At 40.0% G+C, this 24,431-nt stretch overlaps 1 protein-coding gene across 1 annotated transcript in view; it reads right to left on the reverse strand.

The window, feature by feature from the left end:
* Window positions 1–24,431, reverse strand: part of LOC101850784 (titin) — a 43,962-nt gene that overhangs the window by 15,729 nt on the left and 3,802 nt on the right. Inside the window, exons 2-12 of the mRNA XM_005093486.3 lie at window positions 19,900–20,165; window positions 17,035–17,373; window positions 12,883–13,067; window positions 12,004–12,157; window positions 10,521–10,680; window positions 7,896–8,032; window positions 6,717–6,834; window positions 5,685–5,890; window positions 4,468–4,612; window positions 2,553–2,746; window positions 1,161–1,457 (exon numbers count right to left, since the gene is read on the reverse strand). Coding sequence (XP_005093543.1) covers window positions 1,161–1,457; window positions 2,553–2,746; window positions 4,468–4,612; window positions 5,685–5,890; window positions 6,717–6,834; window positions 7,896–8,032; window positions 10,521–10,680; window positions 12,004–12,157; window positions 12,883–13,067; window positions 17,035–17,373; window positions 19,900–19,963 — 1,999 coding nt within the window. The 5' untranslated portion in view covers window positions 19,964–20,165. The remainder of the gene's footprint in view (window positions 1–1,160; window positions 1,458–2,552; window positions 2,747–4,467; window positions 4,613–5,684; window positions 5,891–6,716; window positions 6,835–7,895; window positions 8,033–10,520; window positions 10,681–12,003; window positions 12,158–12,882; window positions 13,068–17,034; window positions 17,374–19,899; window positions 20,166–24,431) is intronic.

A 24,431-nucleotide genomic window follows, 5' to 3' on the forward strand; every position in this document is an offset into this window, starting at 1 on the left:
AATTTTACATAAAAAGTTTTGAGTTTCACAAGTCCAGCTTTTTCGGATGCACTCCTTTGAATATTTTGATAACGACTCAAAATCGTAAGCGACTCAAAATCATCTTACGATTTTGATAGAGCTGATAGAATATTTAATTAGTCACTTTTTTTTCTTTTCTTTTTTTTTTTTTTTCGGTTGGTCTCAGTAACTCAATACGACCAAAAATGTGAGATAGAACTTTGCACTTCTTAGGTAGTGGAGTGTCCAAAAACAGCAGAGGGGAAAGAAAAGAAGTGCGACCTAACAGTAGCCTATAGCAGTAATACATTGGAAGTGAGTCTGCTTTGTTTTAACTGGAAGTTGGGAGCACACACAGACGAAAAATGGTAATAAATCACAGGCTGAGAGTAAGCATCTCATTTTTACCAGGGAACAATTCAATATTCAGCTGTTATGAACTCATTAGACTATGCCAGTCTGGTACATATGGCAAGGAAGGATAAGGGTTCAATGAACCTTTAAGCGCAGTAAGAATATTACAGAGGCAGGACATCTGATTCAACGTCTATAACTGTCTCAAGGAAGTGGAGCGCCAGGAAAACTCACAAATAACCAAACCCACGAAAGATCCTGTAAGCCTCAAAAGGGAAACACCAGCCTGGAGGTATAGTCAATAAAGGGAGCATGTTCTTGCTTAATTAGTAGAATGTAAAAGATAAGATAAATCTTTATTGTCCAAATCCTGGCACATTGGTTTGGTGTTTCACCCCGTACACACACACAGACGCACATACGCACACATACACATGCACATACACACACACACAAACAACCACACACGCACACGCACGTGCGCACACCCATACACACATACTCTCTCAGGCATCCCTGTCCTCCACATACATCTGTGCACATAAACATTTGTGTCACAATGTGGTGGAATCAGACACTCATCAATTTTTCGGCAGGTGAAGTTAATAGTATCATCTTAAAGCTTGTTTATTTGTCTATATGTCGATGAAAAACTACCCATCTATCTGGCATAGAACTTGAGATATTTGAGACTGCATCTTTTCTTTTGCATGTGGCGGCAAAGCGTCTCACTGCCATACCCCAGACACTAGTGAATGGTATATAGGCAAGGAGTCAAGGAGACGGCGCTCATGCAATCGACATACCTGAAGTAACAAAAACTTCCTCCACCGTGGAATTCCCTCGTGTGTTCCAAGCCACGACACGAACAACATACTCCGTGTTTGGACTCAAGGAAGGGACACGAGCGCTCACGTAGCCCTCCTCATCGCGTTCATCCAAGACGTCTTCCACAGCAAGCATCCATGAGTCACCTCCAGACCGACCGACATCAATACTAAACATCTGCTCCTCCCCACCATTGAATCCTGGCAGCCAGGCTAGCAGTAGTGAATTGTGGGACACACTGACTGCTGTCACATTAGTCACGTGATGAGGCGGACCTACAAGACAAATAAAAACAAAAAAAGCTAAGTTAGTTTTTAGTCTTAGAAAGAGTTTTACGGCACTTGCAACACAATAGGGTCATATAAGTGTCGAAGATCTGAGGTGTTACAAGAGAGTTACAAACACAAAAAAAAAGGAGGAGAGATAAGGACGATAGGAAAGGAACAAACCACGCAAGAGCACCCACAATCACCCGCGGATACTTATTTTGACGAAACTAGACCAAAGCAATGAGCTATGTTGAGGTTCTCCAAGTATATTGCTCTGGGCCTACCTTTGCCTCATTTGCCTTCAATTTTGCCAGTGAGAGCTAGATGTTCAAGGCCTTTATGGCTATAAAAGTGTCCCAGAAACTGCATTTATCTTTTTCTGATTGTTTTCATTTGCGAGCCGCCCACGTAGGCCATTTCAAGTACTACCCCATTTGATTTCCATTCTTTCCAAGAAGTTTTCAGCAGTCTCCTACAAAACCACATTTCGGATGCTTCTGTTGTGTTTTCAGTGATTGTCCAGCATTCACAGCCTGACAGAGGGGTGGCTACACATAGCAATTTAGAACTTTCATTTTTTAAGTCATTGAGATGCTTCTATTTTTCAGGATTGGGCTCATTTTATTGAAACTATCTTTAGCCATTCCAATTCTTTGTTTTATTTCTGTGGAACCTTGTTTTATCTTTTCACCTTTGCTTATGAAATTACAAATAGAATTAACTCCTTTTTTTTATACTACCACTCATTCTGGATTTTTTTTTCACATTCAACAATAAACTTTTACATTCACATTCTGTTACAACAATATCCAGAAGCAATTGAAGCTTCTTTCCTGAACCGGCTATAAAACTGTGTCATCGGCAGATCTGATGTTAATTGCTTCGCTGCATATGTTAAAGAGGTCTGGTGACATAACCTCACTCCTTTTTTGATCTGCTTATAATTATTAGCTGTATTCTCATTTATTATTATTATTATTATTATGATTATTACCGTTATTGTTATTATTATTTTTACTATTATTACTATCATCATCATTATTATAATTATCACTATCATTATTATTAATAAAAAACAATATAAGAGAGGAGAAAGGATACCTCTTGGGCGAATGACAAAGCTGAACTCCTCTGTGAAGACAGAAGACTCTAGAGTGATGGTGAACGTGCGATCGGCATCGTTGAGGTCCAGTGTGCGGATGCTGGAGAAGATGAACTTGGTGAGGTAGGCCTTCCCCTGAAAGTTGCTCTCTGAAGACACCTGGAAGTCTTGACCATGGGTCTCTACTTGTGTGCTGTCAAAAGAAATTAGACATTTTTCTAAAGGGTGTTTCTTTATTGCATGTTGACGATTTATTGCTTTTTTTTTTCATTTAAAAATCTTTCCACATCAAAGGGGTTTCTTTGTCCCCTTCTTCTGAAGAGGAAGAGAACATGACAGGTGCAGGTGGCTTTGGGAGAAGCCATTTCCTACCCATATTTATCAAATAAAGTATTCATTGTATACACCAAAATGAAAAACAAAGAGCAGTGTTAGAAAAAAATATGCCTGTACAAAGAATGGATCCAGGCATTGTAAAAAAGAGATCTCTTTTGGTGGGGAAATAATACCATTCAAGTCATTAGTTGACAAAATCTCTGAATACCTGTCGGCAGTCCATCTTCACAAACAGTCAGATTTTTACGGTATGTGCCACAACATGGTGTATTCAGGCACTTGTCAATTTTTGGACATATGGAGTTATTGGCATCATCTTAAAGCTTGCTCATTTGTCTTCATTTAAAAGAAACACCACCCAACCATTTTGGGTAGCAGTTGAGATATTTGCAATTGAAGTCAGAAAATGGCCACCAAAGTTTGTTGACTTCCAAAGCTTGAGTATTCTCTGAAATTGCAAGTTCACGTTTTTTGTGCCTTTGATCAACGTTTTTCAGTAAAATCCAAATGTTCAGCAAAAAAAAAAAAATGTTCCAAAAAGATTCGATAAAAATTACCTAACGAGTAGAAAAATGCTGGTTTCTTTAATTTCAGTATTAATCTATCAAGCGCCGAATTTCACCACGATACCTCACATATGCTAAAACAACACTTCTCATGGCCCCATAGCTGCCAAACACGGAATATCAGATATGAAACTATCAACTTTTAACACTTCCCCTACGAAACGCATGCCTGTGTGCGCCAGCTTTCTTTACCATTCGCTGCGCAGCGCACGCCACTGTGCGTCATGAGAATGTTCGTTCAATGCGGAACGCACATACTGGTGCGTTTCAACTTTCACTTTTTTTTTTTACAGAAGAATAAAGGATTTGGTGAGGGATGTGACTCTAATGATATGATTGAAGGTCTAAACATTTATTTGATTTCTTCCCTTAGACTTCAAGATGATTTTAGCGAGGGTTTTTTTCGAACGAAACGATAGATGTTCCAACTGTAGTCGAGCTGAAAATGACATCCTCCAGTAGGCCAAAGCGAGCGCGTCTCATGCCTGCAAATACTGCACTAGACATGATATTTTAAGAGGGATTTGAAGAAGAAGAGTCTATAGATCATTACAGTGATAGTGATAGCGAGTATGAACCAGACGACGGTCTAGATCTAGACCTAGTCCAAGTGTTCAACTTGTAAAAAAAAATGTAATATTTTGCCGCTTTTTTAGGTCAATGTTCATACCCTTGCTGTCATATTTCATATTACCACAGCTCCTTTTCCTTTCCACACAACATTCTATAGATCTTTAACTTTACATATGTGCTGTTTTGTACTTCTAAACTTATTTTGCAATAAATGGTGGATTTTTTACGGACCCCACAAAACACTACATTTTTAGAGAATAGACTATTATTTTAGATACGAATAGAGGGAATACCCAATTAGCTGGGGCTACGTAGGGAAAGTGTCAAACAAAAACTTGTGCACAGGGCAAGACTTTAGCCAAAATCCAAATGGAGCAGGGCAACCTTGAAATGTATCATAATTCTAATGTTGACTTTTGCTGTCGTCAAGTGAACTCACCCTCCATTTCGCGTGGACACGACTCTCTTGACGACAGGCGGAGGGACTGCCCTTATGACAAACTCAAACTTGAGACCAGATGGGATCTGCCATATATACTCCGACTTGAGCGAGAATTCCTCGTCCGTCACGCTGCTTGGGCGGCCTGGCCAAAAAGGAAAGTTGTTGTGAAGTAAGAGTTTTAGTTTTCGTAAGAGTATTTTTTTAAAGTAAGAGTTTTATGGCACTTGCAACACAATAAGTTCATATGAGTGCTGAAGATTAGAGGTGTTACAAGAGAGTAACAAACACAAAAAAGAAGGAGGGGAGATAAAGATAATAGATGTTTGATAGGAAAGAAGAAGCAAACCACACCAGAACACCCGCCAACCACCCACTCATAAGAGTTTTATGGCACTTACAACACAATAAGGTCATAAAACATACAAACGCTGAAGATTAGAAGTGTTACAAGAGAATAACAAACATAAAAAGAAGGAGGAGAGATCAGGACGATAGATGTCTGATAGGAAAGAAGGAACAAACCACACCAAAGCACCCACCAACCACCTACACAAAGTGGAGGAGGGGTGGGGTAAGAATAAGGAGTCAACGTGTTAGTATTTTAGCCTCTGTTAAAAGGCAGCTTGCACTGTATACACTTCCCAGGAAGATGTGATTGTTTGAGAATGCTGTCTAGTCTGCTGGGGTAACAAGATATTGTGAAGCCCCTAGAGTTTGCAGTTGAGTTGGAATTTGCACCAAGCAAATGCTATTCATTATCATCATTATCATTATTATCATCATAATTATTTTTTTAAAATAATTATTAAGAAGGAGTCAACACATCATTCTGTTTAAATGAATAAAGGCAAACACTTTAGGTAGATACTGTTAAGTTAAATTTTGAAAAGACAAAAAAAAAACAAAAAAAACAAGCACAATGACGTGTATCATGCATAAGATCACGACATATAAAAAGTAAAAGAAATAAAAATCTAAAAACAGCTTGAAAACACAATGAGGTGTATCTTACATATGATCAAGACCTATAATAGGTAAAAGAAATCAAAGCTCTTAAAACAACTTGAAAAGCGTAATGAGGTGTATCTTACATATGATCATGACTAGAAACATGAAAACACAATGAGATGTATCTTATATATGATCATGACATAGAAAAGGTAAAAGAAATAAGCTCTAAAAACAACTTGAAAACACAATGAGGTGTATCTTACATGTGATCATGATGTCGATGCTGGACTGCATGCGTGTGACCTCATTCTCCCCAACGCACGTGTAGATGCCGCTGTCCTCACAACGGGAAGCCTCCAGGACGAAGAAGCTGCGGTACCAATGCTCCGTCACACTGCTGCTGGCGACCGATACTTCCGGACCATGACCCTGCTCCGTCTTCAGGAGGCTCATGGTAGGGGAGAGCCACCTGTACAAGACAGAAGCTTTAGTTTTTATTAAGAGTTTTATGGCACTCGCAACTGCATTTAGAAGGATTTTTACTTCACTTGCAACACAATACGGTCATATAAGTGCCAGAGATCAGGTGTTACAAGAGAGAAACAAACACAAAAGACATGGTCCCTAACAAAAACCCTAGAGAGGAAGCTGTGTCATGCAAAATGAAATGTTTAAGAAGATCGGTTAACAAGACAAAATGAGACAAAATAAAAAATGAAGTCATAAGGGACATGGTAGGAGCAAAACCAGTCCTATCACACATTGAAAAACAAAAGATCAAGTGGTTCGGACACCTCACACAGATGCCCTCAAACCAACCAGCTCTGAGAGCATAAAACATTTAAGATTCTGGCTGGAGAGCCAGAGGAGGACCAAGGCGACGCTGGAGTGAATCTGTAGCAGACACCCTCAGAGCTCAAGGGATGTCCCTCCTACAGGCCACTCGCCTTGCTGCAGACAGATGCCTGTGTCTCCCCACAACACCCATTAGTGCAAGCGGAAGAAAAGAGTAAAGTAAAGAATGTATCCAGCGTATTAAAAATTGAACGAAATATTTATCTGTGGCACTTTGCGAAACCTTTGTTCACCCCTGGTTTAGGTTTAGGAGATGGGCTGTTTGAGCAAAGAGAAACATATCTACAAACAATAACAACCCCTAAGCATTGGGTCGGGGGGGGGGGGGGGGGGGGGTAGTAAGCGTTACACAAAAACAACAGAGAGAATTAAAAGAAGGAGGGCTAAAAACCAGCAACAATGAACACAAGCACACAACAATTTCTGATCATACAGCTAACCTGATCTGAGGCTGCGGGTGACAGTCAATTCGACAAGCAATATCAATGTTTGACCCCTCATCAACAGTTTGGCGAGCCACATCAGAGCCGTCCACTGATATGATGGGACTGTTGATATCTGTTGGGGGGAAAAATTTTTTGGGTCTCTAAAATTAATTCAATGTTGCGTGTGTGTGAAATTTGTTGGTCTCTAAGATTAATTCAAGGTGTGTGTGTGTATGCATGCCTATATGTGCACGCACGAGTGTGTGTGTGTAGGCGTGCGTGCATCCATGTGTGTGTGTGTGTGTGTGTGTTTTGAGCGGGGGGGGGGGGGTTGCATCACTCCGTAGCACACTCCCAGCTTGTGATCAGCACTTGTAATCACTTTCCAAGACCTGTGTTTTATCGTCAGTGGAAAGAGTAGACTTTCTTTCTCAAAAACAGCCATTGCAAGGAAACGACCCAAAAAATTCTTTTTAAGAAAAGTTCATTGCCTTTCATGAACGCAAACTAACTTTTCAAGACCTTTAAGTCTGGGTACCATGAACGCCAATTGCTACCTAACTTCCCATCAGGGAATGTAGCAGACATAGTTGGCCGATCCTCTTTCTAATTGCGAAGTCTTTAGGCTATCTTCATGAGTTGTCTGGTTTGAACATAGGAAGGTAAAGAATGTAAAGATCTCTACATCTTTTTTTATTTGCCATGTTGTAAAACATCTGTTTATTACCAATTTTGCGAAATACCTGTTTATTCAACATTTTGTGGAATATCTATCCATTCTACACCTATGAAACATTTGTTTATTTTTCATTTTGCGAAATATGTTTATTTACCATTTTGTCAAATCACTTTCTCAGAATTACAAAGTTCTGACATTTTTGGCCATATTGAATTACTAAGACCAAGAGATCAAAAAACAAATGTTGTATCTGGTCCATGTAATGATTTACAAAGAACTGCAATCGAAAAATCTTGACATAATGTGAAATGCAAATTTTTTTACATCAAATTTCTCAAAACTCAGCAGATAGAACAATGTAATTCTGAGGTCTGAGGTAGCGAAATATATATAATATCTGCTTATTCGCCATTTTGTCAAATATGCTCCAATCTGTTACCACATGTGCACAAAGTTTGTTCTGGTTTCAAAAGGCAACAAATAAAAAGGAAAGCCAAAATTCTTTTGATACTTACAAAACACCTCGAGACTGAAAGAATGTCGGACCTTGCCATACTTATTTTGAGCGCGACATCGGTAGCTTCCCGAGTCATAGCGGCTGACTTCCACATCAAGAACTGTGGGATCTTCAAGGCCAATCACAGGACTGTACCTGAGGATGAAGGTTCATACAGTCAGGAATGGATAACTCAAACATGTCCAGGATTGACAATTGGGTTTAACAAATCCATAATTTCCCAACCAATATCGCTTTTTTATTTTTCGTTATATCGGCTTAACTGAACTAACTCATTCGCTACGCCAAGCCGTGGGGGGCGGCGCGGCTAAAGTGCCGTAAATACGCTAAGCCGCCCCCACTGAAAATCGGAAATTTAGATTCAGCTTTGAAACGCGATTTCGTAGTTTATTCGACTTTGTTTTATCGCGATGCCAAAAATTATAGCCCGGACACCAGTCTTAGTAATTTTACACAACAAAATCTATCATTATTTTGTCCACTAAAGAAATGTAGGATTCTTTTTTATAATATTGATACGATTGGACTCATATTGCCAACGCACTGTTATTGAAAAATTAATATTTTTGAGTGCTAGATCTAGGTCTAAATCTAAATTGTCAAAATATTTTTTTCTCCCCAAAATCACTACTTTTTGATGAAATTACACAAAAAGTGCCACTCAAGACATGTATAGGTTTATTCCAAATGCAATTCTGAATAATTCCATATAAGATATGAGTGGGTTTTTTCTGTTTGTGATCGTTTTTCAAGATTATAAAAAATTTTATTTATTTTTCAATATCGGATGTTATGTTCCAAATGTACAAACATTATGGAATGTAGGTAAATAACTGCAAACTTTTCAATATTTTCCAGTTCTGTATTCATTTATGGTTATTTTGGTGTATCTTTTGACTAGGTGCAAACATATTTTTTTAGTTTTACCAAAGATTATAAATTTTTTATTTTCAAGTTTTATCCGCATCCAATCAAATTTGTGTTGCATAATCGCCTCTTACAGGAACCAAAGTTGAAAAATACATAAATAAACATTACAGATGTATTCTACAAACCATACTAAAAATATTGGTATATAATACGTTGATATTTATTTGAATTTGTTGCCCCAAAGACCTTTTAACTGCCCACTAGTCATCTCTTTCGTCCTCCCGAAAAAGAATTCGTCTACAAGCCGAAAATAATACGTAGCGAATGAGTTAAGAAATGATAGATAAGATGAGTTTATTTTCAAAAAAATTTCCCACTGGGACAAGAATGTATCATCTTATCTTATCTATCTATCTCATTTCAAGTAAACCAGTATAGCGAAAAATTACAGAGATATTGGTTGAGAAATGGCAAATTGTACAAGCTATCCATCCATGATTTAAGAGTTTTCCGTATCCGTGTTATCTGTGCACAACTGCTCTATCATTCATCAACTTTTCACAATAATCAATTTTCTGCCAGAAATGAAAACTGCTGACATCTTGACTTCGGTTATTTTTTTTTTAAAACAAATGAAACATTCGTACATTTGCTACTGAAAAATGATTATCAAGTCATAAGAAATGAGGAGTTGCTGGGAAAGTTGAAGGGACTGTTCAACTTCAAGCATCGCATCTGTAGTAGCCTTCAACAACTCACTATTAACAATTAATTCTTACCAATAAATCATTAACGATTATTTCATGATAAAGTTATGGACTTTGACTGGCTCCATTATAAATTACCTACAGACTTCAACATGAGTTAAGGACCATTTGCAAACACTTTGAGTGATCTTCTTGGGTCGACCTGCACGAGGGCTTTCCTGGACTGATCCAGTGGCCTGATGGCGCTGCCTCAAGTGGAAAATGGCAGAATGTGACATGGCAAGCCTTCTTGCAACTTCTCTGGAACAAACTCCACCCTACAGCCATGCCATAGCTCTGGCACGATCGAAGTCTCTCAGTTTTCGTCTCGGTGGCATATTGATGCGATACTGGATTTTGCGCAAATGGCGGCTTATATTGTCACTAAAGTGAGCACAAACTAAAGACCATACGTGCACCATAAATTTTTCCTGAAAAATGTCCGTGGTGTACCACACAAGTCGATAAAAAACATAAAATTTGGCTAAAATTTCTGGAGGATTTCCGTGCTGCACGTTGTGGTTTTGCCCCTTTAGGAAGCTTTGGTAACCCATTAACACTTTCAGAGCAAAAAAATTTGAAACATTCCTTGCTGTCTTTTTTTTTCGGATTTTAAAAAAAATCAAGGCTGTCTGTCAAGGTGGTCGCTAACCTATGATGAAATCTGTATTAGTTCATTTTTTAACTGAAAAAGCCTGATTTCATACAAACTCTCAGTTTCTTGTGACCATCATAGATGCAGGGAAATTGAAATGCCAGCTGGCCTCACCAGCTGAGAGTGGCCCATAAACATAACAAGACACATTACAGGGTGGAATTTGGCCCAAATCGTCAGAGCCCTTTCTTTTTTTGGGGGGGGGAGGAGTGGCAGAACATTCTCCTGAAAGAACAAATCTAATCTCCATCCCCAATTGAACGTAATAATTTGTAGAGAAATATCAAACACTATTTCACAAGTTAAAAAGGAATGGGGGGAAAAGGAGGTAGCAGCTTATTTGTGCTCTTACTTTGTAGTCTTGTTCTCAGGCTTGAACACCCAGGCGATCTCACATTGAGGCCAGCACTGCGCTTGACACGAGAAATGCAACTTTTCTCCCAGATTCAAGTTAAGAGCCGCACCATTTTTCATGAACGGGCTGATCATTATGTCACTCTGTCCTGGGGCATCTGTGATAGTAAGGAGAGTCAGATGAAAAGGGTTCAGTTTGAGAAACAGTTATGAAGCACTTGTAACACAAACAGGTCATATAAGTGAAGACGAATAGAGAGTAACATGTTAAAAAATGAGGAGAGCTAAGGATGATAGATGTTTGATAGGAAAGAAGGATCAAACCACATCAGAGCACCAGCTAATCACTTACTCATACAGGAGAACAAAAAACAATAGATTACAAACTTAACGAGGTGAGATTGGTTGAAGTGAAGCCTTTCCAAAGCTCACGGATGAGAAAGAAAGCAAGTCTGCAATTTCCCACAAAAAACATTGATATCTATCATTGGGAAATATGGTTTTACTTTCAAGTATAATTATCTTAAGCCTGGACCCTACAACACTGAAACAGCTCTCACATTTTGTAACCATATGCAAGTATAATAACAGAATCAAATCAGAAGTAATTTTCTCTGTCACATGCCCATACTCACACTCAAAAGTACTGAGACAGAATCAACTCAGAAAGTCTTTTAATTCTCATGTGAACATTAAAAAGTACAGACACAGAATCAAATCAGAGTGTCTTTTAATTCCAGGGCTGCCCACACACCAGCATATATGTTTTAGTAATCAGCAAATAAAAAATTTGTAATCAGGTTAACAAAACCGTAATATGGTCAGGGATCGTTTTCTTCCCAGGGGTGTCAAGGACAGGGGTTGTAGTCAAGCAAGTATAAAAGTAACATAAACAAAGGCATGATGATAAAAGAGGTCTTGATGGACTCATCACTGGTTCATTTAAGTTGGGTTTTTTTAAATGGGCAAAAAAGGTGGCTCATTGTATTTAGTTTCAAACAATGATCCATTTCTTTTTTTTTTAATAGCTCTCACTGGCCTTGGCTGTCACACATCTCACTGGCCTTGGCTGTCACACACAGCACAAAAAGACGGGATTTAGCTAATACCTTGTCAACCTAATGTTTACCTTACTCCTGGATTCAGCACTTCTGAAGTATGTTTTTCTAAGGGCAATGTGGGGCTGAGCAACTACAAGGGCTCAAGGCAAAAAAGAGGATGCTAACTGCAGACTGTCCGGGTCAGGTTGGTTTTTTTTTGTTTCCCTCATACACTGGGAGGGTTGGCAGTGGGTTGGGATACCCGAAATTTAAAAAAATCGGAATCAGGGGTATTACAATAGCATTTTCGTAAAATAAAAAGTCGTGACAATTCTGCCAAATTTGTAATAATGGGCAACCCTGTAATTCCAACACTCAGTCTCAGAAATGCAGAGACAAAATCAACTCAGAGGGTCTCTCTCTGTCACGTTCTATACTCACACTCAGGCTGAACAGTGAAAACCTCACTGGCATCTGACACCAACATAAGATTTTCATCACCCGTGTCATCTGCTGTTTTGCACGTAAAATTCAATCCCACATTCGAGCGAGACACGTCCTTCAGTATGAGGCGATCTTCCGAGTCCACAGACAGCTGGAAAAGGGAAACAACCATTTACAATGTCAGATTGAGTACTACAGCAAAACTATAAACAGATTTTCAGATATGCAACAAATGGTCACCGCCACTTTTCCTCTTCCTGTGAAGCATTGCAGCAGCTACATGAGTTTCTTCATTCCCCCAAACCCCCCCCTTTTATAAATCCTTTTCTGAAACCTTGAAAATTCCCTCAGTATAGGCCGATAAAACAATTTGGCATTCTATGTCGGGTGTACGTAGCTGAGGTTTCACATTAATGTTATTGTGAATATGCACCACTTCTCATTCACATACACACACACTCTACCACTTCACTCTTAGTTTGAGTTTTTCATCCTGTCACAACGCACTAGACGGAATCCATCAATATCCACACTGTCACTGTTGTTTGGAAAATTTTTTGTAAATCACAACTCGCTGAAACAAATAAGCGAGGGCTCTCTATTTGCTTCCTTTTCTTAACACTTCTCGCTTGCACTACATGCACAGACCCAAGAAATTATTATGTATAAAATACACATGGTAACAAGAAAAATATTTTTCAATTTAATGAAAAAAGAAGAATACCACACCATCCCAGAAATATAAAGAGAGAGAACTAAAAGAAAAAGTTTAAAAAAACAATTAAAGGGTGAAGGGAGGGACAAAGGGAAAGACACTTCAGGATGTGAGAATTTCTTATCAGTGTTTTTTCTACAAGCGCTGCGAAAGAAGCTTACCTGTGGGTCAGTTCCCCCTAGCAGACCAATATCCCGGCCCTGTGAGTCCTGCCACCACACTTTGGCCGGAAGGTTGTGGTCCTCTGGCAAAGTCCGAGAATTGACCGTACACTCCAGCATCAGAGTTTCCCCCACCAGCTGACTGAACCCATCCAGCACACTGATGACAGGACGGTCGGGTTTCCCTGAAGAGAAAAATCAGGGGTCATTTGCTTGAGATAAAAGAAGCATGAGGCAAGCAAAATCATGCATAATGGGCATTATAATTTTTTTTTTGCAGTCCAGTGATGGTGGTGTGACTAACCTTAAATCAAGGTAGTAAAGCGTAAAGTCCAAATTTAGTTTAGTATGAGGTTTTAAAGCGCTCACAATTGCATACGGTCATATGAGCGCGCGAAACACTTAAAATTCAGAGTAAACATATTTTCAATCTATAAAAATTTTTAATAATTTAATTTCATTCTATAATTTCCCATAAAGGCCAATAGCCTTCATAAAATCTAAAATTCTGTTGGGAACAACAACGGAAAAAATGTCTTGCAATTTCTTGCATTTAAAGTATTTCCTCCTGGTCTCTCTGAAGTCTAGACATTCGGTTAAAATGTGTCTATTGGTAAAATCTGCGTCGCATCTGACACACAACGGCTTCTCTTCTCCCTGAAGGAGGTATTTGTGTGTTAGGGCCGTGTGTCCAATGCGTAATAGAGTAAAAATAACTTCGTCTCTTCAGGAGAGGCCCGAAGAATTTCGCAGTTTTAGTTTGGGTTTAATATTGTGCAGTTTGTTATTTGTTGTTTTTTTCAAATGGCTCTCCCACAGACTGGAAGTGTACTTTTTAACTTTATTTTTAAAGTCAGTCTGTGGGAGAGTGTTCGTCGTTGATCCCAACAGAAGGGATAAGGATTTCTTCGCCAGGTCATCTACCTGCTCGTTTCCTCGGATGTCCACATGGCTAGGTATCGATGCGAATACGATACTTTTCCCTGTTTCAGTTAAGTGTGTATTTTCTGTTGTGGCCTAACTATTTTTGGGTGTAGGAGTGTGTAGTTTGTAAGAGAGGTGATGCAAGACAGAGAGTCAGAAAGGATAAGGAAAGATTTGTTAGGAGAATTTTCTACAGAGTCCAGTGCCATGTCCAGTGCCATGTCCTACTTCTCGCCGGGACCGGTCCCGGTCCGGAGAAATTAACTCGTCTCATGTCCCGAGAAATGCTTCTCGTCTCATGTCCCGGTCTCGTGTCCCGAGAAATGCTTCTCGTCTCGTGACCAATTTCTCTTCTCGCCCCACAAGTACGGGCTACTCGGTTAGCAAGAAGGCCGGTCGTGGCGGGGATCTAAACTTGGCTAGCCCTGTTTCGCAGGCGCAGGCGGAGAAGGAAGGTAGGGAGATCTAGGCCTAGGCCCTGATCAACTCCCCACTCGCCTCGTCTTGCCACCCTCTTCCCTCCCTTTCAGTTTCACACACAGGACGGCACGGTGATGGGTGGCACTGTCTGCGTGTCATTTCTCGCCTCTCACTCTCGTTACTGTTACTCATTATGTCAAGCCAACGAGCAGTATCACTTCTCTGTACCGAGCAGTAGTTTAGTGCCCGGGCAGCGATGTGAAGGGCATTTCTCACGAGAAATGTGTACTCGGCTCGTCTCGTGCCCGCCCCTATTGTCTGTATAATATACTTACTGTTCATGACATACCTTCAAGTTCTGCTTAACCTTCCCATTTCAAGGAATTTTAGTGATCAAAAGTTTGTTTACAACATACCTCGTGCAACGGAAAGCAATAGTTTTACTGCACTCAGGAAGGCAACGTAATCAGCAGCAGTGAGAAGACAAATTTTTCCTACAGTAGTTTTGCCATTAGTGGGTGTTTACACATCCCCCTCCAAATCTCTCTTCGCTCTCTATACATATCTTCCAACTAGGCAGATTCAATTCTTAAAGAAGACAAATTTTTCCTACAGTAGTTTTGCCATTAGTGGGTATTTACACACCCCCCCTCCAAATCTCTCTTCGCTCTCTATACATATCTTCCAACTAGGCAGATTCAATTCTCAAAGAAGGAGCATGCATAGAACGAAGTTGGGGTAAAAAAAAAAAAAATTTTAAAAAGGGAGAATTGAAATCTTTTCCTGGTAACAGAAATGCTGTGTTAAACTACTTCGTTGTAAACCAAGTCTACTGAAGATAAGGCTACCTAACACACAATGATAATGGACAAGAGAAAGACAGACTTGGTTCCACTATAGCTCATAAAACATTCAAAAATAGCAAAAACAAGACTGAAACGCCATGGACACAAGAACACAAGAAAAACCCTCAGATGTAAAATGACTTAAATCAAATCATTATATTAGAGACCCATGTTCCCTGGCAAGGTATAAAAAAACAGTTAAAATAATATCTTTAAATGCTTTGTGCTGAGGCATATTTTTAGTTTTCTTCATCTTGATTAATGTAATGTTAGTAAACCTGGAGAGAGAGAGAGAGAGAGAGACAGACAGACAGACAGACAGACAGACAGACAGACAGACAGACAGACAGACAGACAGACACATAAGATGGTGTTAGTCAAAAGACCACTATACAGTAGTCTCCGCCTAAGATCCCAGTGCTTGGGAGCAAGGAAAACGCCGGATCTTAGGTGAACGGGATCTTAGCCAACAAACCCAGGGAAGAATCTACGGTGACCCTTGTTAAGGCTCAGAACCGGTGGTAAAATGGTCTCCCTCCAATCTAGTTAAAATTCAGTCTGTCTCGCAAATTCGGGAAAAGAGAAAACTGCTGCAATGGTCAGGGAAGAGTTCACAGTTCGATGTGATCCCATGTGGGCACCCTACCCACCCAGCGACAGATGTAAGTTAAGGTGGAGAACTCAGATGCGAGTGCGATGTTTGGGCAAAACAAACCTGTCGTTCAGTTCTCGCCTCTGTGTGACCTAGTTTCGGGCAAACATTGATGTACCGCTTCATCGAGTTTTACAACAATATGATCACATTCACAAAAGTGGCTGATCTTTGACACGACGGGCAGTTCATTGATCTCAACTTTTCACTCTTGGTTGACCTTTTGTGCCTGCCCGGGCTTTTATTCCATAAATCATTATCTGAAACAAAGGATCTTAGCTGAATGTAGACCTTCAGAGTGAATCAGAACAGGATCTTAGGAGAGACTTTCGTATAGTAAAAGTTCTGTTTTCTTAAAACAGCAGGATCTTAAGCGAACCGGGACTGTCAGCAGTGGGATCTTAGGCGGAGACCACTGTGGAACTGTGTTGTGTGTATTTTATTGAAAAGCGCATTTAGCAGTTTCTTGGAGGAAATTGAAATGCACAGTATAAATGCATTTCATTATTGTTATATCACTATTACTGTACTATTACCCTGATAAGAAAGAAAGAAAAAAAGGAAAAAAAAAAAAAGAAGATGACGCAAATCCCCCATCCAAACACCATTCAGTACACAACAGTATCTCTCAGATACCAACTGCAATGAGCTGCTGGCTGCAGTTTTCTACCCCAATATCCGCTAACTTTAGAAAACACTTGAAAAAGTTGGCACCCACTCCCTCGACTGGATTGAACTTTAACCTGACCGTACGGTCCTCAGTATCACGAGAGAGAGAGAGAGAGAGAGAGAGAGAGAGAGAGAGAGAGAGAGAGAGAGAGAGAGAGAGAGAGGGAGGGAGGGAGGGAGGGAGGGAGAGGGAGAGGGAGGGAGAGGGAGAGAGAGAGAGAGAGAGAGAGAGAGAGAGAGAGAGAGAGAGAGAGAGAGAGAGAGAGAGAGGGAGGGAGGGAGGGAGGGAGGGAGGGAGAGAGGGAGGGAGAGAAAGAGAGAGAGAGAGAGAGAGAGAGAGAGTGGGAGGGAGGGAGAGAGAGAGTGGAAGGGAGGAAGAGAGGTAGGGGATCACTATAAAAACTGTGTTGTTTGTATTATTGAAAAGCGCATTGTGAGCAATTTCTAGATGGAAATGTGCTGTATAAGTATAAATGTAATTCATTTTTTAAATTATTATTATCACTATTATTATTATTATTATTATTATAATTATCATTAAAAAAGAAAGAGAAGAAAGCCGGAACCAAAAATTATATTTTTTAAAAACAAACCGATCCAATAACTACATTGAGTACACAACAGTATCTCCCACATACTCACCAACTACAATGAGCTGTTGGCCACAGTTTTCTATCTCCGTTTCTGTCAGCTTTTCAAAACACTTGAAGGAACCAGCATCCACTCTCTCCACTGGACTGAACTTCAACGTGACCTTACGGACCGCAGCATCAGTGTCCGCCTTGACGCGAGCCTCAAATTCAGATCTAATCACCGTAGTAAATTTTTGTGGATACACATACAATATCGGCAGGACTTTCGGCAAATTCACAAGCTTTATGCTTACGAGTTTGGTATCACCAACATCAGGAAGAGTGATTTCCACGTTTGTTTGTGAATTTTCCAAGGCAATCAAAGGCTGAGTCTGCTGCCCTTGACATTCTGAGAAAGGATGGCGTGAAAAAAATGAAACATTGTAAATCTGTGAAAAGAAAACTGCAACCATGTTTTAACTTTACACGGTGACCTCTGACCTGTGCTCATCTTGAAAAGCATTCAAAACCCACAAAACACAGCTCTGAAGAAAATTTTACAGCCAAGTTGCGGATGTCCCCAAACCGTTTCAGCGAAACTAAGGCTGAGCCATTTTCAAGCCCAGCAAAACTCATTGCTCAACATTACAAGACAGAAAAGTATTCAATCCATGTAAAAAAAGACAACAAATGCATCATAAATTACCTTCCATTTGATCTTATAAAAATCTAAATTTTTCAAAAGAATAACTTTAAAATCTTAGCAATAGCCTAGTATCACAAAACAACTTAGTCCAGGGCTGGCCCTGTCTGATGGCTATTTCTGCTCACCTACACTGATCCAGAGACTTATTTTAAGGGAAGAAAGAGTTTGGTTTATGTGCAGAAAGTGGCTATTCTCACCCGCCCGGAAGTTCTCGCAAGATCAACTCCTCCCCTCTTCTCTCTCTCTCTGTCTCTTTCTGAATACTGTCTATCGGTGTGGACGATCAAATTGACCAAAACAAAGTTAAAAAATGATGTTAAAACACAAAAGTAAATTAATTTGGTTGTCTACAAAGATGCTACGGCTATTTAACTTTTCGAATCGAGCCGAACTACGCGGGTCGCCATTTTGTTTTGCCCGGAAATTCTTGCGCTACTCCTCTCTCTCTTTCTCTCTCTCTCTCCACTGCCCACAGACAAAATTGTACGCTTTTAGTAGGCTACAGTTGTAATGGAACGTTTGTTCACGGCACAGAATTCTACAATTTTTCTGTTATCACAGTGTAGAATTCTGTGGTTTAGGGTGAACGCAAAATTTGGTGAACGCGCACCGGGTGAGAATAGCCACAAGACTCGCCTGCACTATTCTCACTCCGGGTGAGAATAGAGGTGGCCTTATGTGCAGGTAATTCTGACACACTCTAAGAACATTTAATTTCTTAAGACCATTCTCTCTCTTTTTCACTATCTTCTATTCTCCTCTTTGATCTTTTCTCTCGAGATGCTTCCTTTCCTTCCTCTTTCTTCAACTCCCTTTGCTAGTTTAAAACACAAACAAATATCAATACAGCAAAGTGTACTTATTGTGAAAGAGTGAGAACCCAAGAAAAGTATATCTTTACAGAGACTAGACTAAAAGTTTTTACACTGTGTATTAGTATTTGATTAATTAATAAATAGTAAATTTGTCAAGAGTACTGGTGAGTAAAAACAATGAGAATTAGATAAACCTCTCCATCTAATTTGGTTCTATTATTGCCACATTTCAATGAAAATAAAGTAAAGGAATAATTTTGATACATAACCTGAAACACAGAAGAAAAAAAAAACAACTCTGTTGAGTCCATGTGAAATTTCCATATATGTGACTTGAATAATTATAAAAGTATGGCACTTTGAAATATGATTATTGATAGTTATCCTTTGGGACCTAGGTACCGATTAACGGGAAGAGCTACCCTTGAGGACCATTTTCTATGTCTGTTGCCCAAGATCAAATCTAAGTACACATATAAATTAGGCATAGTAAAATCTCTTGATGCACCATTTTTTGGGGGGGGCACAGCAACAACGGTTGCTATGGAAACGGCCGCCATCTTTAAAATAAACAATGAATTTCAAATCCCTAAGGCTTTCTTATTTACCAACCAAATTTGACCAAATGTGGTGAGAGTGTACCTGAACTAGACCCTATCAGAGTAACAGCAAGCTTATTTCAATAAGTGCAAAAGAAAAAAATATATGAGAATTTTCCCAAAGTATAAAACACTTTTTTAAAATTTAGGTTGCATAATCGCTTGCCAATGGAAAAGTGTTATTGTTTTCGCAAATATCTCTCTGTTACATTGATGGCAGCCTTGCCATCTATGTATCCTGAAAGTTTCATCTCAAAGTGATGAAAACTAAGGAAGGAGTAGGGAAAAAACGGCAAAAAAATTACATTTTGCGAAAACTGACTATTATTGTGAAAATCCACTATATTAACCCATCGTCATGTTTTTAAAGGCAATTTACGTGGAGAATAAACACTTTCTCAAATGTATCCATGCTATTTTTGGACAAAAAACTGGTTGATCTTGAAAAATCAGCCAACAGAAAATTTGCATAGCCTGACCCAAAATCTGCAAAATCAAGGGTCGCTCCTCCCCTTAAGAGACTACTACTACTGAACTGGAAGAGTAATTGAAAGTAATAGGCTATAGGCTTCCAACCCCTAAAGAAAGCTCAAATTACTTCACAGTCCTTTGGTCACTTCATTCCTTTTTAACTCAGCCCGCCAAGGGATATATATAAAGATTGCATTCCCATCTGCCCCTGAATGAACTTTATAAATGACAAGACTATTACACTTCCACAGGATGAGACCTTTTCTTAAAAGTGGAATAAAGCCATTTTACTATGCACCTCTAATTAAATGTAAAAAAACAACATGTTTCACTCAGACACGTACCTTGTGCGAAAATGGTAAAAACTAAAAGCAGAATTAACTTCTCAGTTTTTTCCCAAACTTCCATCCTGTCATAGACAACAAAGTAAGGGACCTGGAGTCTGCAGATCTGTTCACAACCAGTAGCTTTGACAGCTTTCTGTGACAACCACACTCACAGATTTGGTAAATATTGTCATCAAAATGCTTTGCAAGACGTCACCAGGGCTTACTGGATTCTGGTTTCCTGATAATATATCCCAGTCCCTGTATATGCTTTTACTCAATTTCTGAGGAATAAAAGGAAAAATCAACCATCACACACAAGTTTCATTTTTTTAAATTTGAAGCTTTTAACTCAATTGCCCAGGGGCAAAGGACCCGGTCTACTGGCTGTGCCTAGTGGTTTAACCCTATCCATACGCTTTGGGGTCATTTTGTACCCCCGGGGTTGTATTCTTCACATTTTAGAATATACTTCTAGTACGAAGCTCTCTTTGAAACTTTCAGTATTTCTCAAAAAATCATTTTGACAGACTGCTATGCAAAGCATACGGATAGGATTAATGAGTAATTTCCTCTTTGAAAAGTGGTGGCACAGAGTTCCCCACATATGGATACGATAGTAAAACACAACGTATGGATAGGGTTAAGGTGTTTTTGTTACATCGGAAATAAATACTAACACAACTTCAATAGCCGTAATATTTCACACACAATTTGTTTAGTCATTACATGGACTATTAGTGTTTACAGAATTTGAAAATATTTGATAGTCTGTGAGATATTGCCATTTGAAAAAGGTCAGCAAAGGGGTTGTCTTAGACAGGTGGACATCTTGGACAGTGTCGTTATAAAAAAAACACAAAGGGTAAAATAGGAAGTGGTCCTGGGTCATTTGTACAAGTAAGGGATAGTCTTGGACAGGTGACCTTTCTAGCAGTTAGAGCAGGTTTGTCTGTGGTTTATATTTTGTTCCGGGTACCATTAAATACCAAAACTCACTGGAACTCACTAAAACTCGCCGAAAAAATTTTAAAACTCACAGAAACTCGCCAAATCTCATCTTATAATTTCATTGTCAATAAAGCGACACTTAAGACTAGACATGTAAGCAATGGTATGATGCACGTGTACTCATAAAAGGCCTCTCAGTTTTTAATGCTACCCATCACTGCTATTATGTAACAATGATTCGAGAAACTCTTTTCTCGGCTGGCGGTATGATCAGGGCGGCAGGCATTAGTCAATCTAATTTCACACTTCTGGCTACCCAGGAAAGTTTCCGTAGTGGTTCGCTACTCGAGCACTCTCACGGGCAGTCGTGAGATTTCGCACCCACACCACTCTGACCATCTGCATCGCTCAGGGCTCGCATATGATGGGGTAACATCTACCCCCAAATTGCACCCCTACTCCCCATCGCTCGCCCAGCAGCATGGCCATGGCATTAACTTTAGAGCCGGCGGAACCAAACTTGCGAGTTTTGTTTCACATCAGGGCAGAGTGGGCAAAGCATTTTCCGTCTTAGACAAGTGAAACCTTTGGAAGGGAGCGTATTTTCTTTCCGTTTCCGCGTTGGACAGGTTTCCGTTTTATACAGGTAATTAAAAGGGAATATATCAAGGGGGGAGCGGGGAGATTCCGTTAAGAAAGGTTTCCATTTTATACAGGTTTTCGTTAAGGCAGGTTCGACTGTATGTTCTGAACTTTACCTCTTCATTCTCCACAAGAAGGGTCTAACCTGAAAAGGTGGCCTGTCATAACATCATTACAATTGACATGAGTTTGTGGCAATTTTGCCAATGTGAGTGTCAAAATGTCTACAAAATGGGGTCAATATTTCTGACTGGGACCCTTTTCAACTCAAAATAAAATCATTAGGCTGCAGTTACAAAATACATAGAATTTTATGTGACAAACAGAAAGAATGACCGAACACAAGATTTTAGAAAAAATGGAAAATGTGAAAAGAGACTTTGAAAACAAATTGGTAGCCAATAATTTTTTGTTCTTTTCATCTGTAAACAATCCGAAAGTAAATATAATTTTAGACTCTACAAAAACTTTGGTGACAATGAGTTACAACTTTGAATCTTACTTGAAAGTAGGCCTATCTTCTGCTGGCAGTAAAATCAATGGAATGGCTCTCAACTGTTTAAGTACCCCAGTGAAATTCAATATGCTAGGGCCAGAGAAGATGTCCAGGAATGAGAATGTCTCTCCCAACCAGTACTAGCGCACACTATACTGACTCAGACTGTCACCACATTTTTTGTACTGACACTATTTCGCATAAAAGACTAATAATATACAGTCAAACCTGCCCTGACGGCCACCTCTATAAGACAGCCCCCTGTACAAACGACCACTTTCCATTTCCCCCCTTGCGTTTTTTCTATAGAATTTAACTGTGTAAAACGGGCACCTGTCCAACGCGGCCGCGGCCACCATAATTTAACACACCTAAGTAATAACACCTGTCTTAGACGGCCACCTTAGTGACTACATTACGTTTTGTCATAAATTGTGCATTGGCCCCTGGCCTTGTGGGCGAGCCATCATAATTCAATCACCTGTCGTTGTTGTTAGGTAGTCCCTCCAACCGATCATGTTGCGTAGGCCCCTCCCACTGTTGATCAATAGCTACCAATTTTCAACTGCTGGTGAGTTAAGCGTGTGATCCCTCATAATCCATAAGCCCCACCCAGAACCCATACACAAATCGTACGTGAGATGAGTGGTCACTGTTTATCCAGTCTGTAACAAAGTAACAAAGGACGTCAACATGAACTTGTGACAGAAGCGTCCCTCTTTCCCCAAGTGGTGGCAACCCATGTTTTTATTTTAAGATGGCACTCGGTCTTCCTCGTCTGATACATTTCGTTTTATTGTCACCCTTGTGCAAAATCAGCAACAAAATAAAAATTACAAACGAAATACAAACCAACAACAGCAACAACAACAACAAAGACAACAACAATGGTTCTACTTTCGATTGGGACCTCAGATGGGAATGGTTTGTTTTCTTCATCTTGATCAGTCCTGCCTAAGACGGCCACTTTTCTCCTTGACAATGGCTGGCCGTCTTTCACAGGTTTGACTGTACGCGTATGTGTAAAGTATGACATTATGAATGATTGAATGGCGGCCTTCGTGACCACATACTGCTTTTGAGGGTAACCGGTCATTCGTCACACAGTCATCTCGTCACACCCTAATTGTGTGTGATGAAATTACTTTCCTTAAATCTAGCCCTAGAAGCGCAGCATTTCCCTGGAAGTAACCCGCCCCAAAAGCATTTTGCATTATAAAGGATGCTGAAATTTTCCATAGAAAAAGGCCAGGGCCTAGATGCCCTCATAGGGCCTGCGCACTTCGCAGGTAGCCCGGCTCGCACCCACCCCTCCCACCAATAAAAACAACTTAAAAACTTTAAAAGTTTGAGAATGTTGGCATGATTTATCATTGTAACACTAATGGTATGGGAGTGAGGGGTTGCAGAGAGCTATATTCACTGACTGGGTAAATTAGTTGCCTCTTACCTGTAGCCTGTCGAGAGGCTATTTATATTTACGTTGAAAATTCAACAGCCACTTTAAAAAGATAAACCTGCCCTTTCTAATACAAAGTTTAAAAAAGAAATGTGCCAAAAGGCGGCATGGATAAAACAGCCACTTTCTGCTCAGCTTCATGCCGATGATCATGACATTTTCATTAACATAAATCATTATGTTATGATAGATCTAAATTATAACTGACGGTCATTAAAAACGCACCATTTTGGACTAAAATTTATCCAGTAACATCAATTGAGGTTGACAAAAGTTCACGGGCAACAGAAGTTACCGATCACACAAAATTTGAAGTTCCCAGTTCAAAACTGTCAATGCGCATGTGCAATATGCAAAAAATCCGATGTGTCGACCTCAAACCTAAACTTTGTTTAGCGAGACAGATTTTTCGGCTGTTAAGGAGAGATTATATTCACCCATTATTTTTCTTGCCAGCACCAGAAACAGGTCGTCAAGCGGTTGATCGGCGTGTACCAGTATCTGAATGGACCATGCGACGCCGTTTACGGGAAGCAGGACTTGCAGCCAGACGCCCATACGTTGGTCCTTTCCTGACACAGAAGCACCGTCAACAACGTTTGCAGTGGGCCAGGCAGCTTTTGCAGTTGACGAGAGTCGATTTGCCCTCTCGCATGCTGACAGGAGAAGAAGGGTCTGGAGACGCCCAGCGAACGCTACGCCAACTGTTGCATGCTGGAGGTCGATAGATGGGGAGGAGACAGCGTCATGGTATGAGGAGCGTTCAGCCACGATTATCACACACCACCATACTTCTTCGACCAGCCTGTGAATGTCAACACGTACCAGCAGGTTTTACAGAACCCCTTCGTGCCGTTATTTGGTCAACACCCAGAGCTGCAGTTATTCCTACGCTCTCTCCCACCCTGCTCGAGCCACCAGTGCTTTTCTGCAAACAAACAACATTGATATCCTGTCTTGGCCATCACTGTTTCCAGACATTACACCAATTGAGCATGTGTG

This window comes from Aplysia californica, unplaced genomic scaffold (assembly GCF_000002075.1).
Source record: "Aplysia californica isolate F4 #8 unplaced genomic scaffold, AplCal3.0 scaffold00065, whole genome shotgun sequence".
NCBI lineage: Eukaryota > Metazoa > Mollusca > Gastropoda > Aplysiida > Aplysiidae > Aplysia > Aplysia californica.